At 44.4% G+C, this 14,610-nt stretch overlaps 1 protein-coding gene across 1 annotated transcript; it reads left to right on the plus strand.

Annotated features, from left to right (window-relative positions):
• The first annotated feature begins 2,272 nt into the window (after nucleotides 1-2,272).
• Nucleotides 2,273-12,021, plus strand: LOC149306727 (S-adenosylmethionine synthase-like). The gene is made up of 9 exons (XM_089537479.1): nucleotides 2,273-2,443; nucleotides 7,134-7,211; nucleotides 7,326-7,448; nucleotides 7,557-7,669; nucleotides 7,781-7,924; nucleotides 8,132-8,350; nucleotides 8,665-8,847; nucleotides 9,221-9,354; nucleotides 10,480-12,021. Exons 1-9 carry the CDS (start codon nucleotides 2,365-2,367, stop codon nucleotides 10,580-10,582), a joined length of 1,176 nt encoding a protein of 391 aa, XP_089393605.1. The 5' UTR covers nucleotides 2,273-2,364; the 3' UTR covers nucleotides 10,583-12,021.
• Nucleotides 12,022-14,610: the final 2,589 nt, after the last annotated feature.

Below are 14,610 nucleotides of genomic sequence, written 5' to 3' on the forward strand. Positions count from 1 at the left end.
CATTGGATGACATCTCAAGGGGAGGTGACCACTGGTGGACATTGCTGGTCATCCATCTCAACCCCCAATTACCCCTTTTGGGTTGCCTTCTTTAAACTCCAACCCTCAATCCCCTCTGGATGCCATGCCTTTCAATGCCCTCTGGATGCCAGGTCTCAATGGAGACATCCTGGATTGCAAAGGGAGCATCTTTTTGTGTGTGTTGCAAATGGATGTTAAATCTCCTAGATTTTGAGAATCTCCCAGTAGCACTGACATGGCCCCTTGCCACCCTTCAAGAAATACCCGTCCGTATCATCTGAACCGAGAACGAAACCAGCAAAATGCATGACTAACGTCGTCAATATTTTTCCCTCCTGTCTGGTTTTTAACACCTTTTTCTGACGAAGAAGCCAGTGGAGCTTCAAAGGCTTGCGACATCTATATTGTGCATTTTGGTCGGCCCAATAAAAAATATCACTGTTTGGTGGATATTTTGATGCTATTGGGTTTGCTATATGGCCAATATGGCTACCTATGGATGTGTTCAACCCATGGTAGGATTTTTAATTCCAGCCCCTTCTGGAAAGGGTTCACTAAATCAATGCAAACACAAAGGTTAATAATAATAACATATGGATAAGAATACACCAAGAACAACCAGTGCGTCTTGATATCTTCCTTATTTAGACTGGGAGAGTTGTTTCCTGGGCTATTCCATCTATTTCAGGCCCAATGCCCAGCCATGCCCATCATTTCACAATGTACCAAGCCAACCTTTTAATCTTGTATTAGGAGCGGCCAGGTCATTTGTTTTGCATTTTACATTTTGTTTTCGAATGAGGCCTTTTACTGGAAGAGAAAGCCCCTTCTTTGAAATGGTCTTTGTTTGTTGGATGGAATGCTCTTCCAGTTTCAGTTTTGATTTCTTGTAACAGGCAAAAAAGGGGAAGAAGAGCTAGGCATTTTAAAAGCAGCTGATAAAGTGGGGTGATATAAGAATTAATTGGGATCTTCCCTTCCAAACTGGGAGTTGGAATTGATGACAACTTGATAAAGCCCCGAGTATTTGTTCATAAAATAGCACAATCGGGTGTAGCCAAGGTGTGTTTTAGGCTTTTAGTGTGATCAAGGTGCTGTACATTTGTTTAGAAATAGTTGCCATGTTCCTCATGGATCGCTCTAAACCGTACCGAATATTGCAATAATCTTATGCATAAGATTAACATCCTAGAGTTGGAAGAGACCCCAAGGGCCATTCAGTCCAAAATAAACTACAATTCCGGCCAGAATTCCACAGCATGGAGCTGTGCCACTTAAACCGGATCATTTCTCCAGTGCGGATGCAGCCTCTTGTTTTACAGAACCCTTGGATTTGTAGTTTTCTGAGGCACCATCTTTCTTTGGCGGAGAAGGCTCAAGGCCCTAAAAAAACTACAAATCCCAGGATGCTACAGAATGGCACTTCAGCACTTAAAGCGGTGTCAAACTGCATTATTCCTATCGTGTAGATGCACTCATAGTTATCCATAGTGCCTGAACAAGCTGCAGTTCCCAGAATTCCATTGCAAGGAGAACATGGCGGTTAAAGCGGGATCAAACCGGGTTATTTGTGCAGTGTGGTTGCAGTTAAGAGTCAAACGGGGGGAAGCGGGTTTATAACAAAGTTGGGCTCGGCCTTTCTTTATCTGGAAGGGTGAAGAAAGCCCCTACAAAAAGGAAACAACAGCCACTTTCTTTTTTCCCCTCACAGCAACAAGGCGGGAAATTTTCCATCCGGGTACCTCGCGCCTCACTGAGGCGCTTCGAGGTCGGCCATCTTGGATGAAAGAAGCCACACACTGGGCGAAACCAAATCTGCGTCTCGGGGGGGAGCAGAGAGATTATTAAGCATATTAATTCAACCCTCCTTGGTCTTGGTCTTAATTAGTGATCATGCTAACAAAAGTCGTCGAGATGTGGCTTAATTTAATTTTTGGGGGGGAAAACTTCCATCAAGATGGTATAAAAATGACTAAAAGGAACCTGATGGTAATAACCCCTCCGACGAGCGAGAATGGTAGCGCTCAGCATCACCTCAATCAATCATTTTCTCTTCTCCCTCCCTGCACAAAAAAGAGGCGGAGCCTGGAGGCAATACGGGCGTGGCTTGCCCAACATTGCCTCAGCCATTCGTCCTTTTTTTGTCGCTTCCGCCTCCCCCAAAGGAGGCGGAACCTAGAGGCAATATGGGCGTGGCTTGTGCTATAAATATCAGCCGTGAAGCGAAGGCGCTCTCATTCCCGCTCCAGTGTCGGGCTTAAAAGAAGTGAAGAGCTGTCGTAGCTTCTCTGTGCAGCGTGACCTTCTCTTTGCCTCCGGCTCTTTCTCTATTCCGCTTCAGCCATGAACGGGTTCCGCGACAGCCGCCTCGAGGAAGGCACCTTCCTTTTCACCTCTGAGTCTGTGGGAGAAGGGCACCCAGGTGAGTCAATGGAAAAGAGGAATGGAGGGACTGAGCAGAGAGGGCTCAAAAATACCCGGATGTTCGGAAAGGGACGCGGAAAAGACCCGACTGCGCCGCGGGAAGGGAGAAGGGGCGGGAGCAGCGGGTCAGGCGAGGCCTCTGATTGGCCGCCGCGCTTGGAGTGACGGCTGGGAAACCCCGAGCGCCCCGCCTTCTTCTTTTTCCCCTCTTCCCCGCCTCTTTTTCTGGACTACAGCTCCCAAGATCCTCTCCTAGCCAGCAGCGCTATAGAGGATTGTGGGCGTTGTAGTCCAATATATATAAATATATATGTTATAGCATAGCATATATACATATATATATATTACAATAATTTGGGTTTTTTAAATGATGATTTGGTTTGGACGTTGTCCAATGTGTGTGTATACACATAGAGTATGATATAATATTCAATGACTAAATCATCATTGAAAGCAAACCTATTATTTGGTTTTGTTTTGGACATAGGGCGAACGATGATTGGGTTTCCTTGCCCTGGCCATCCTCTGAGGCTGAGAGAGTGTGACTTTCCTAAGCTCACCTCCAGTGGGTTTCCATGGCTGAGTCTCCCAGAATACATTCAAAGCACTATACCAGTATAATGATGATAATAATAGTTCGGGAGACCAGGGTTCAGTTTCCAGCTCAGCCACGGAAACCCACTGAGTGTGACTCTAAACCAGTCACACTCTCTCAGCCTCAGGGAGGATGACCAAATGTCAAACCCTCTCTGACTGCAGGGAAGGAGGTTCCAGCTCAACATTAGGAGGAGCTTCCTGAGAGTAAGGGCTGTTGGACAGTGGAACACACTTCCTCAATGGAGGATGGTGGAGTCTCCTTCCTTGGGGGTCTTTAAACAGAGGCTGGATGGCCATCTGTTGGGATGCTTCGATGGAGAGTTCCTGCATGGCAGAATGGGGTTGGACTGGATCAGGGCCCTTGCGGTCTCTGTGAATAAACCTTGACAAGAAAACCCCAGGGGTAGAGTCACCATGAGTCAGAAATGCCTTGGAGAGGCACACAGGGGGGCTAAGAATGACCCTTACTTCTCTCTCTCTCTTGGCTTTTCTGGCCCTGTTTTTACCAGGAGGCTGGGTCCCATTGAGACTAGGAAGGAGGAAGGAGGAGTCGGGGGCGCGCTTTGCTTGGCCTCGGGGGCGCGCCCCGCATTGCAGGCCATCCCCACGTGGTTCCCGCATGGAGCCAGAGAGAGAGAGAGCCTGGCATCCATGTTAGGACGGGCTCAAAGCCACTCAGCCCCAAGGCAGAGGAAAAGAGGGGCTCCAGCCCTGATAGAAATCGGGGGATAGGTGTTTTGAGTATGTGCTTTTTAAATGAAATAAAAAGGGTTAGGCTTAAAGCCACTCAGCCCCAAGGCAGCTTTGAGTAGAGGTCTTTCTTTTTTAATTAGGAAAGGGGGCTGCCCTGATATAAATAAACTGAGAGATGTTTTACGTTTGTTTGTTTCAAAATTAAAAAGGGGAAATGGGATAGAAGGGGGTGCTCAAGGCAACTGAGCCCGGATATAAATAGGTGGATAGGTGCTTTGAGTAGGTCCCCCCCAATTAAAACAAAGGGCAACAGAGCCCTAACGCAGATAAATAGATGGGTTGTACCTTTGAATAGGTTTTTTAATTAAAAAGGGGCAATGGAATAGAAGGTTGGTGCTCAAAGCAACTGAGCCCCAATATAAATAAATGGATCGATTGTAGTTTTGAGTAGGGGGTTTTAAGTAAGAAAAGAAGTGGGATAGAAGGGGACGCTCAAAGCAACTAAGCCCTAATATAAATAAATTGGTGCTTTGAGTAGGGAGAAGGTAGCAAGGAATGCCGGTCTGTCTTCCCTTCTGAACCGGAGCCTTTTATAACATAAAATAACTGGGTATCTATTGTGTAGTCGATTCACAGCAGAGCAATGAAAAGCTCATGACAAATTTGAGCTCAAAAAGGAGTGAGGGGGATGACTGGGGCTCAGTGAGAAGGGAGGCTTGTGTCCTCACTTTCCTCCGCCATGATGCCTGAGCAGCAGCCTTCTCTAGTGCGAAGAGAAAAGGGAGGGCTGGAGTCAAGAGGAGGGCTGCACCGCCTTATGATGGCTGGGAATGTGCGCTTTGTGTTCTGTTACAGGGAATGCAGCTCTAAATATAGTCTTGTTCCAGGAGAAGAGGTGTAGTAGACACAAGGAGACTCAGATGCTGAAGCTGGGGTGGATGGGGATTAAGCACCGGCCATTCGGCTGTGCTGCAGGAAAGCCAAGGAGAAGGGATTGCGCCTCTTTTTTCCGCCATGGACATGGAGGATCGAGAGCCATGTGGCTCCACTGAGAAAATAGGTCTTCACTGCATAGCTTCAAGTTCTCTCCCCTCAACAGGATGAGGCAGAAAAGAAGCTCAGTTTGGGGCTTCACTCTTTTCCAATGTGCATTTCTATTTCTTGCTTTATGAAATGAACCATGTTAAGGTCCCCATTCCTTCCTTCACACTTACACTGCTTGTTTATCTCTCCCTCATCTACCTAAGAACCCCTCCAAATATTTGTTCATAGAACCTTAAGATCAGAAGGAACCTTAAAGGCCACCATCCAGTTCAAACCTTTGACAGTGCTGCAAACTTACTGGTACTGCAGCTGCTTCTTAGATAAGCGCCCAACCAGCCTCTTCTTGATAATATAGGGGCAGAAACTCTATGTCCTTCTAAATCAGTATTTTCAAACAGGTCACTTGGGATTTGCAGCTAATTTTAATGCCATTCTGTTGTCATTGCACAGGGCTTTCTGGCCTCAAGACATTGTAGACATTCCCCTGTACTGAAAAGTTTTAGTGTTTTAAGTTTTTGCATTCATGACATGTAAGGATGGCATCATTTTTGACATCTTAAAAAGGGGTAGTAAGGCTATCAGTGGTTACTATTCATGATGACTGTATAGTGTTTCCAGTTACCTCCACAGTAAAGAGCTAACATGGTGTAGTGGTTTGAGCATTGAACTCTATAGAGAGGAGAGTTTGAAGCCCTGCTCAGCCACGGAGAAGAACTGGATGATCTTGAGCAAGTCACATTGTCTCAGCCTCAGAGGAGGACAAAGGCAAACTCCCTCTGAGCAAATTTGCCAAGAAAAACCTATTACAGGGGCACCATCAATTGGAACCAACTGGAAGGCACCCAACAACAGTATCCTTCAGTATCGGTAGCTAGGGAACAACAAATGTGAAGGTGCTGCTGCATTCATGAACATTCACAAAAGGGCTCCTTGGAGGCATTTGATTAGCCACTGTCCTGAGAGTGCCGGACGTCTTAATGGTTCCCAAACTCTGGCCTTCCAGGTATTTCGGACTTTGGCTCCCAGACCATTGACCAAACTGCCTGAGGCCAACCACAGTCCAAAACACCTGGAGGACCAGAGTTTGGGAATCACTGCTTTAGATTTCATAAGTTATAGGTACCTCGACGTGGCAGGTTACCTTAAATGCCACAGGCATCACCAAGCTGTTAACTTTGCCTAGCTTGGAGGTCTTCAAATTAAAGATTTGCTCCTTTAGAATAGATAGTGCTCATGGTTCATGTATTGACACAACAGCTTATGTCTTCTGTCTCAGACTTTGCCACATTTGGAGCTGCTTCTTCTATGTTCATCCTTGGTAACCAAGATATTGGATCTGAAGGGCTATTGTCAAGGGCATGTGTCAGCCCAGGTCAAAGCATTGGGGCTTCACAGATTTCAGTGCCATTTGATCAAGTCTGGATCATTGTGACTTTGTGATCTGTTCTTTGCTTAAATCAGTCCTAGTTTCAGGGAGGCCATAGCTTGAATTTGTTTTCTGGTTATGTAACATCCTAGATAATTTAATAGGGGTTCTGTAACTAGGTACTTTTATAAAAGTGGAAGACGTAATAACAGTATTGCAGCATTTGAATCGCAGCAGCAGTAATAGAGGCATTTAGATCTGATGACTAGCGATGCATCATAACTTTTAGGTGTCAGAGACGTCATATAAAAAGGAAAAGTGTACGCCCTGAAGGTATTAATTGAACTTGGAAGGGCTGCATTACTTTCTTCCTACCTGAGTAATATACTGTTGAGGTAGAAACTAGTGGGAAATGAGACTGTCAGGCTTAATCAGAGCCTTCAGCTAAGCCTCTGAGGAACCCATTTGTCATTTGAAGGACATTTTGGCTAATAGGGAATGAGGGAAACCTGGTCTTAGTAACAACCAGTAGTAGCTTTTGTTTTAAGTAATTTGTCTTCATTTTATCTACATTCTCTATTACCGTACTTGTACTGGGCAGAAAAGCTCAATTATAAAAGTCACAATGATGGAATTTATATTTATACACACACACACACACACACACACACACACACATATAACTCAGTGCAGTCTTCAGCCAGAAATGAAGGCAAGAGCTCCAGTTCCCTCGCCGTCTTCTTTGTCAAAGCCCCTGCTGTCCATTGCTTGAAACACAGGCAAAACACACCTTCTTACGAAAGGAGTGCTGTATTTTGATTGGCTGATAAAGTACATTTTTAATTGACAGTTGTAGAAACCAATTAAAAACTGCACTTAAACTTTCTGTTGCATAACAGCTGATACTGTTTTTTCTTGGTATTGTTTGAAGTATTAAAAGATAATTGTGACTTGAGCCTAGAAAATAATGGCGTCTTTCTGCTTTCAGATAAGATTTGCGATCAGATCAGTGATGCGGTCCTCGATGCCCACCTTAAACAAGATCCAAATGCCAAAGTAGCATGCGGTGAGTATTCTTGATTGTTGTGAAGAAATGGCATCTGTTGGGGGCTGTGGTGGAGGAGAGATGTACTTCTTCTGCCCTTAGAACTGACAGTGTCTATTCCATTTTATCATGTAGAAACTGCTGCCAAGACTGGGATGATCCTTCTGGCTGGAGAGATCACATCTTCAGCTGCGGTTGACTATCAGAAAATTGTTCGTGATACAATCAAGCATATTGGCTATGATGATTCCTCAAAGGGTAGGTAGATTGGTTGTGTGTGCGATAACCTCTTTGTTTTTTCGTTTTAGACAGAGATACATGACTTCTATTGCTTGTTGGCCTAAGTTTAAATTGTTTGTATTCTAGGCTTTGACTACAAGACATGCAATGTCTTGGTTGCCCTGGAACAGCAGTCCCCTGATATAGCCCAGGGAGTCCACCTTGACAGAAAGGAAGAAGACATTGGTGCTGGTGATCAGGTTGGTATTAATGTGCTATAGATTAATCTTATTTGATGCACAGTATGCAGGCCTAAAATGTCACCTTTTGGAAGCTGACGTTCACAACTGATACTCTTATTTTTATATTAGGGTTTGATGTTTGGCTATGCTACTGATGAGACTGAAGAGTGCATGCCGCTGACCCTTCTCCTGGCGCATCAGCTGAATGCAAAGCTGGCAGAACTCCGTCGCAACCATACCTTGCCCTGGCTGCGCCCAGATTCAAAGACTCAGGTAAGAATTACCTTGGCTTGCGTCTCTTAATAAATCTTCAGAGAAGTCAAGAAAGAAATCGAGATTCCATATGATACGACAAAGTGCTGTAGATCTTTTCTATAAATATTTTTCCTGTATAAATCTTCAAAGTAGGTTCCAAATGTATACAAGGAGGTACAGAAGAAATGGTGCAAAATGCTGATGTTTCCCTCGATTCGCTTTCAGGTCACTGTGCAGTACAAACAGGACCGTGGTGCTGTTATCCCAATTCGAGTCCATACCATTGTGATTTCTGTGCAACATGATGAGAAAATTGGGCTGGATGAAATGAGGGATACCTTGAAAGAAAAAGTGGTCAGAGCTGTTGTACCTGCAAAGTTCCTGGATGACGATACTGTCTACCACCTGCAGCCCAGTGGACGCTTTGTGATTGGTGGCCCTCAGGTATGAAGAGTGTTCATCTTTGTGTGTGTGGAGGTGGTCATTATTTGGGTTGATGCCACTAGTTTCTGGAACATCACAGCTACAGTTGTACAGTTCAGGAACATTGTTGCCTTATACAAGAAGCCATGTCATGTAAGGTTACAGAAATATGTTGGAGCAGGTAATGCAGAATGGCACTCCTGCCAGTTAGGCTTTCTTCTGCCCCACAAGGCTGTAGCGTGCCATAGAGGATGGCAGCTGTGTTCATCCAGAGATGTGATGTGTATTCTGTGAGAGTAAGCCAAGCAGGTGACAGACTTAATTGGTGATTGCAGGGCGATGCTGGCTTGACTGGCCGGAAGATCATTGTTGACACCTATGGTGGTTGGGGAGCTCATGGAGGTGGTGCTTTCTCTGGTAAAGACTACACGAAAGTTGACCGTTCAGCCTCTTACGCTGCTCGCTGGGTTGCAAAATCCCTGGTGAAGTCTGGTCTTTGTCGGAGAGTGCTTGTTCAGGTATGTTTTAATATTTTAAATCGTCTTGGCTTTGAATAGCAAGTAATAGCAAGTGTATCTGTGGAGGTCCTGGAACCAAACCCCAGCAGATACTATATACAACATGAGGTATCCTAAAACCTCAATAAAGAATTGGATCCCAAATACATAACACAAGAGGAAGCTAGAAATGATAAAAGAAGCATAGGGAGAAAGGACAATGTTTCAAAATACTACTATAGCTCCTTGTGTAAAGTGAAACTGTACTGACTGGGGAGATTAGGATAGAAGGAGTTTAGAGGAATACTGGTAATAAGAGGGACGGAAATAGCTTCCTAGAGTGAAATGGCTGCATGCTTTAATGTCTTGTACTTTATATTAACTTTGCTGTCAGGTTTCCTATGCTATTGGAGTGGCCCACCCATTGTCAGTCTCCATTTTCCATTATGGCACATCCCAAAAGAGTGAGCATGAGCTGCTAGAGATTGTGAAGAAGAATTTTGACCTTCGCCCAGGTGTTATTGTCAGGTAAAATATGGTGGTGCATGCACATGTAAAGGTGGATACTTCAGAGGTAATAAGGGTGGGTTTATTATGTGTAAACAAGGTGTGGCCCTTGGGCAAAACAGCTCTGAATCTATGCACCTGATCAACTATGAAGTGGGAAAGGAAAGCAGCCTTCTAAGCACCAAGTGGTTTGGATTGTGAAGATCACAACTGGGGAAAATTTATGTAGGTTGAGAACCACATGGAATCTGAAGGGGATGGTTCAGTATCTTTTCCTCATACATATCAGTTCATGGTGTAACATACTTGGGGTATTAAAGGGGAAAGGTTAGTGGCTTCTGGGACCAAGGAACCCTATCACATAAAGTGATCTAAGCCACTCCACATTTTCAGCCTTTTCAAAGGATAACCGGCCTTGAGGCATAACTGCTGGCAGATCATCCCTAATTCTAAGCACATCTAAAGACTTCCTGAGCAATTATTGTAATTTTAAATGGACTAACAGGAAAGGATGTGGTTCTTTTGGCCCTTGAAAAGATTAAACATAGGAGCCTGCCAAGATTTCACATTATTGAGTTACTACTGATTGCTGCAGGTACTTAAGCCAGCTACCCGTAGTGTTAAAAACATAGAGATATGTTTGGCATTCCTTATTGATAGCCAGTTATGTAGCGTGACCAGGTCTAAGACTTGGCTACCTTTCTTTACTGGGTACTGAATATCTAGAGGGTCGAGTGTGATGTTCAGGGTGCTTTGATCTGTACACACAGCAGTTCAGAACCTCTGGAAAGAAGTTCTAAGTAGTTTGGTTAGAATAAGAGCGAATTATTCAGACAGGGAATAACATCCTGATTGGGAAACGATATGACGATCTGCAATTGGATGTAGCCATTCATAATTGAGGGTAAGTATTCTATAATGTCAGGTGGAACCCAGGGGCTTAGATTAACTTGGATGTGTCCACATCCTCTGAAACTCCGAATGGAGCTTATCTGGGGAAATCTGATTTTTACATGCCCTCCATCGATCTCTGATTTGGGCTTTCAGCAGTGATCATCCCTGCTAATGAGTGACCACTTAAGGTGTAGCTGCTTTTGCTTTGCTTAATAAATGCACTGTATTGAGTTACGGACTTATATATTCCAGGGATCTGGATCTGAAGAAGGCTATTTATCAGAAGACTGCAGCCTATGGTCACTTTGGTAGAAACAACTTCCCATGGGAAGTGCCCAAAAAGCTTAAATACTGAACATGTGGGGCTTCTTTCCCCAGACCTGTTGGTGTACATTACAGAGAAACCTTCAGGTTATACTGTGGGAAAGAACCTGGTTCCCTAACTGGTCCTATCCTTCTTTGCTCTTAACTTGGCACACTTTGTCCATTGCCATGAATATTAGTCCTCTGGGGACCGCAAATTGCACTGTGCTTTCTCCTCTTCCTGGTGTGCTTGACGTATAAGTAAAGCCAGTTGATCATAGGCGCTACACGTAATCCATAGAAAAGAATAGACTATAATCAAGACAGTGCTTTGGTCTAATCCTTTTGTGTTGCCCAAAGGCTAACAATTTCCCCCTTCAAATGGTGAACAAGCAAACAAAAAAAGGCTTCCCTTGTGATGTGCACACAGTCTGTGGTTCCACATACTAGGTCCAGATCTAGAGTAGCATGGTGCAATGACTTGGCTCTAATGAGAATGTAAAGCCCACACTTCCCTTCCTCCCTGTTGGTCTCATGTGAGCTACCGCCACCGTAGCAGACAGTCTTGCATGCAACGCAAGTCCCATGGGAATGACAGCCTAATGCAGTTTTTAATTGAAGGCGGTTAGTCTGACAACCCATGCTATTAGACTCTTAAACTTAATCGGCACCATATTTTAATCATTGCCTATTCTTACCTTCCTTGGGTGCGGGTGGGAATATTAATGAACTTCAATCCTATGCAGTTTTAGCACTAGCCAAACCTCACCAACTCTTATCAGATGGGCACTTGGTCAACCTTGTGGCGTACTACAGAGAAGTCGCAAGGCCATATCCAAGGTCTGTAGGCTGCACACTTTTGGCACCTGGAATTGTTACTAGTTTTTTCTTTAGAGCCAAGAACTTCATGTTGCACAAAACTCTGAGGGGTTTATTTCCAAAGCCAGGTCCAGACTGCATTCTGAAGTCCTGGTGTAGCTACAGAGAAGCCAGGTCCCTTCAGAATACTAACGCGTTTGGAGCGGACATGGGGGGAAAAACCCTACATACTTGAAATTTTTTAATAATTGCTTATTTATTGTGTGTTTGGGGCAGGGTGTGAGTACAGAGAAGCCCTTGTCCCAAATGGCAGCTTTTAAAGTTCATTTTGACACCATAAATTCCTTGACAGTTCCCAGCATTCCCTGGCAGGCCAAGGTGTCCTACAGAAAAGCCTTGGGCCACAACCTGCCAGGGGTCTGGCTTGTGTAAAACAGGGGAGGGCAGTGCTGCAGGGGGCTGGCCCTGGGGAGGGCGAACTTGGTTGGTGTGGTACAGAGAAGCCAGCTTGTTTACCTGTCCACCCCAGTGCCAGCCTCCTGGGCAAGAAGTGCCTTTTGCGTTCCAATTTTTTTCTGGGCGTTTACCACGTGTGTCTCTTGATTCTTGCAATTCCAACTTGATCTTTACAAAAAACAAACCTTAATAAAAGTGCTAGGTTCTATCTTAAAAGTTGTGTGTCTTCTCTGGTTACAGTGGATTTCATGGCTTGGGGAAAGGTAGGTATGCTACTCGGTTTTTATATCCTAGTCTTCAAATCATTCAAGGGGACATAGGTGCCACCTTATTTTCAACCAGGCTGTGAGGTGAGGATGGTCCAAGGTTGTTGCACAGAAGTGAACTAGAATCTCCACATCCTACTATGGCACTAATCCCTACATTAGGTCAGGACCACTATCCATCTGGCCCCTAACATGAACCTTAAACTGTAGAAGCCAATGGAATTGATTTGAATCAGGTGGTGAGTGTTCTTCAACATCTGCATCCAACAGCTGCCTGGCTACCACATCTTGTACCTTCAGACTCTCCATATACAGCCCCATGTAAAGCACATTAAGGTGAATCATTGTGGCCTGATCTGTACCTTATCAGTAAGGAAAATCCATCAGTGGTATCTATATTGGTCAACCAAAATGCACAGTATGCTTGTTGCAAGTATTGTGCATTTCAGTTGGCCGATAAAGGTATCACTGATGGATTTTTGTATTTGTTAAATGGCCAACACAGCTACCCCTGAATGTTACCAGTAAGGGGCACTACTGGTGTCCCAGTCAATGCTGGGAAAAGGCACTTTGGTCCCAGTATCCACTGGGCCTTACAGTACACATCCAAGCTACAAACCTGGTCTTTCTGGGAGCAATTCCATCTAGAATGGGTTCTAATCACAATCCCACATTACCAGGCTGCCTTGAATTGAGCCCAAACATTCCCTCCCCTACATCTGGCCCTTGATAACCGCATTCAGCCGGCAGTTCAGGACTTCCACAGCTTCCTTGGCCTTCGTTACACCTGGCTTCAGCCAGACGACCACCTCCAGTGAATGTAAATTGTGAATACTGAAAAGCCAATTCATGGTCTGATGTGTTTCTGGAAAAGAACTTGTAGTCAATAGGCACATCAGAAAAAGCCAGTCTATGTGTGGTAGACCACTGGAATTAGGGATAGTATTGAGCACTGGGGAATGTCACTGGTGTAATAGACCTAGGAACAACACTCCACCAGTCTGGTCTCTTAGAGCCCAATAATGCAAACTTTGGGAAAGGAGTGAGTTTTTGTGTAGGCTTTCGCCCTTCAGCTATGTTTACTAGCACCCCTTTGCAATTTTAGCTTTTATTACAAGTGCTATTCCAATATTTAGAGTAACTGAGCATTCAGCATTGCAGAGGACTACATCCCTTAAATACTGGCCTAGAGGCCCCAGTTTTGAGTGTGGGACTACAACTCTGAAGACCAGGGTTTGAGTCCTTGGGGGAAGGCAATGGCAAACCTTATGGGATCACCATAAGGCCACTTGAAAGTATGGGAGCACATGTTCAGACATCTTGGATTCAGATGGTGCTACTTATGGAAAAGCTCAATTTTGGGAGTGGATGTGGACTTTGTGAGCCTGCAGAAACTGGGAAGGGTAGTGGAGGGCAGGGGGTCTTGGAGACGGCCATAGGGCAGCCATGAGTCCAGATCAAGAGGATGGTTAACAACAACAAATGGACCTCGTTCTCTGGGGACAAGACTGACGGCTGAACCCAACCTGCTGCCCTACTGTGCTACAGTCTGTGCCTCCAGTTCATCCACTTAAAGCTTTTAAGCAGCTTTCCCCAAAGCAGTCTTTGTCCTGCGAGGACAGGGCCCTTGGGATACTTTCTCTGTTATGGCCACATAACTGGCGCTTGTCATTGTCACTTGCTGGACTTTATTATACATAATGGCTAAGTGTAGGAACCTCTGGGAATTCCACTGAGTATCATCATTGTTTGGTTATAGAGTGGGCCCTTGGTTTGGTCCCAGGACTCCCTGGAGATACTAAAAACCATGGATGCTCAAGGACCCTTGGATGCAATTGCATAGTGAAATGGTGTGCCTTATGTACAATGGCAAAAGCAAAGTTGGCCTTTGGGAATATAGATATATATTATACTATAATAAATTAATAAAATACTTATATACATACTATATTAAATATAAAGCAATACTATATATTATGCTAAATAAATATGGCAAAACACTAGACTACAATACACACACACACATGTATACATACTATAAATACAATAAAGTATTGTAATACAATATATATATGTATATATACACACACACACTACAATAAAAATAAAGTACTAGACTACAACACATATATATATGTATATACTAAAATACAAAACAAAACTACTATATATATATATATATATATATATATACTAACAAAACACAAGGCTACAATCCTAAGAAATGTATTTGTCCAGTACAATGCCAAAAATAATAAAATAAAGCAGCTGCAAACCCAAAAACACAGACTAAAACAGATAACAGCTAAATAAATAAATGAAGAGCCACTATTTCTTAAAACAGTGAAGCGTCCTCCATTTTGAGCAGGAGGACTAAAGCACTGAAGAGGCCACATGAACAACTGGTGGCCAGTGCGCATGCGCGCTGATGGAAAGGCCGGGAGCGGAGAAGAGGAGGGAGGCTGTGTTGCTGCGCATGCGCGGTGGCGCGAGAGGGGGCTCGCCTCCGTTTCGGCGCACTGCGCAGGCGCGGCGTCCT

This window comes from Sceloporus occidentalis, unplaced genomic scaffold (genome assembly GCF_023333645.1).
Source record: "Sceloporus occidentalis isolate IW3139 unplaced genomic scaffold, rSceOcc1.0.p SCAF_9, whole genome shotgun sequence".
Taxonomy (NCBI): Eukaryota; Metazoa; Chordata; class Lepidosauria; order Squamata; family Phrynosomatidae; genus Sceloporus; species Sceloporus occidentalis.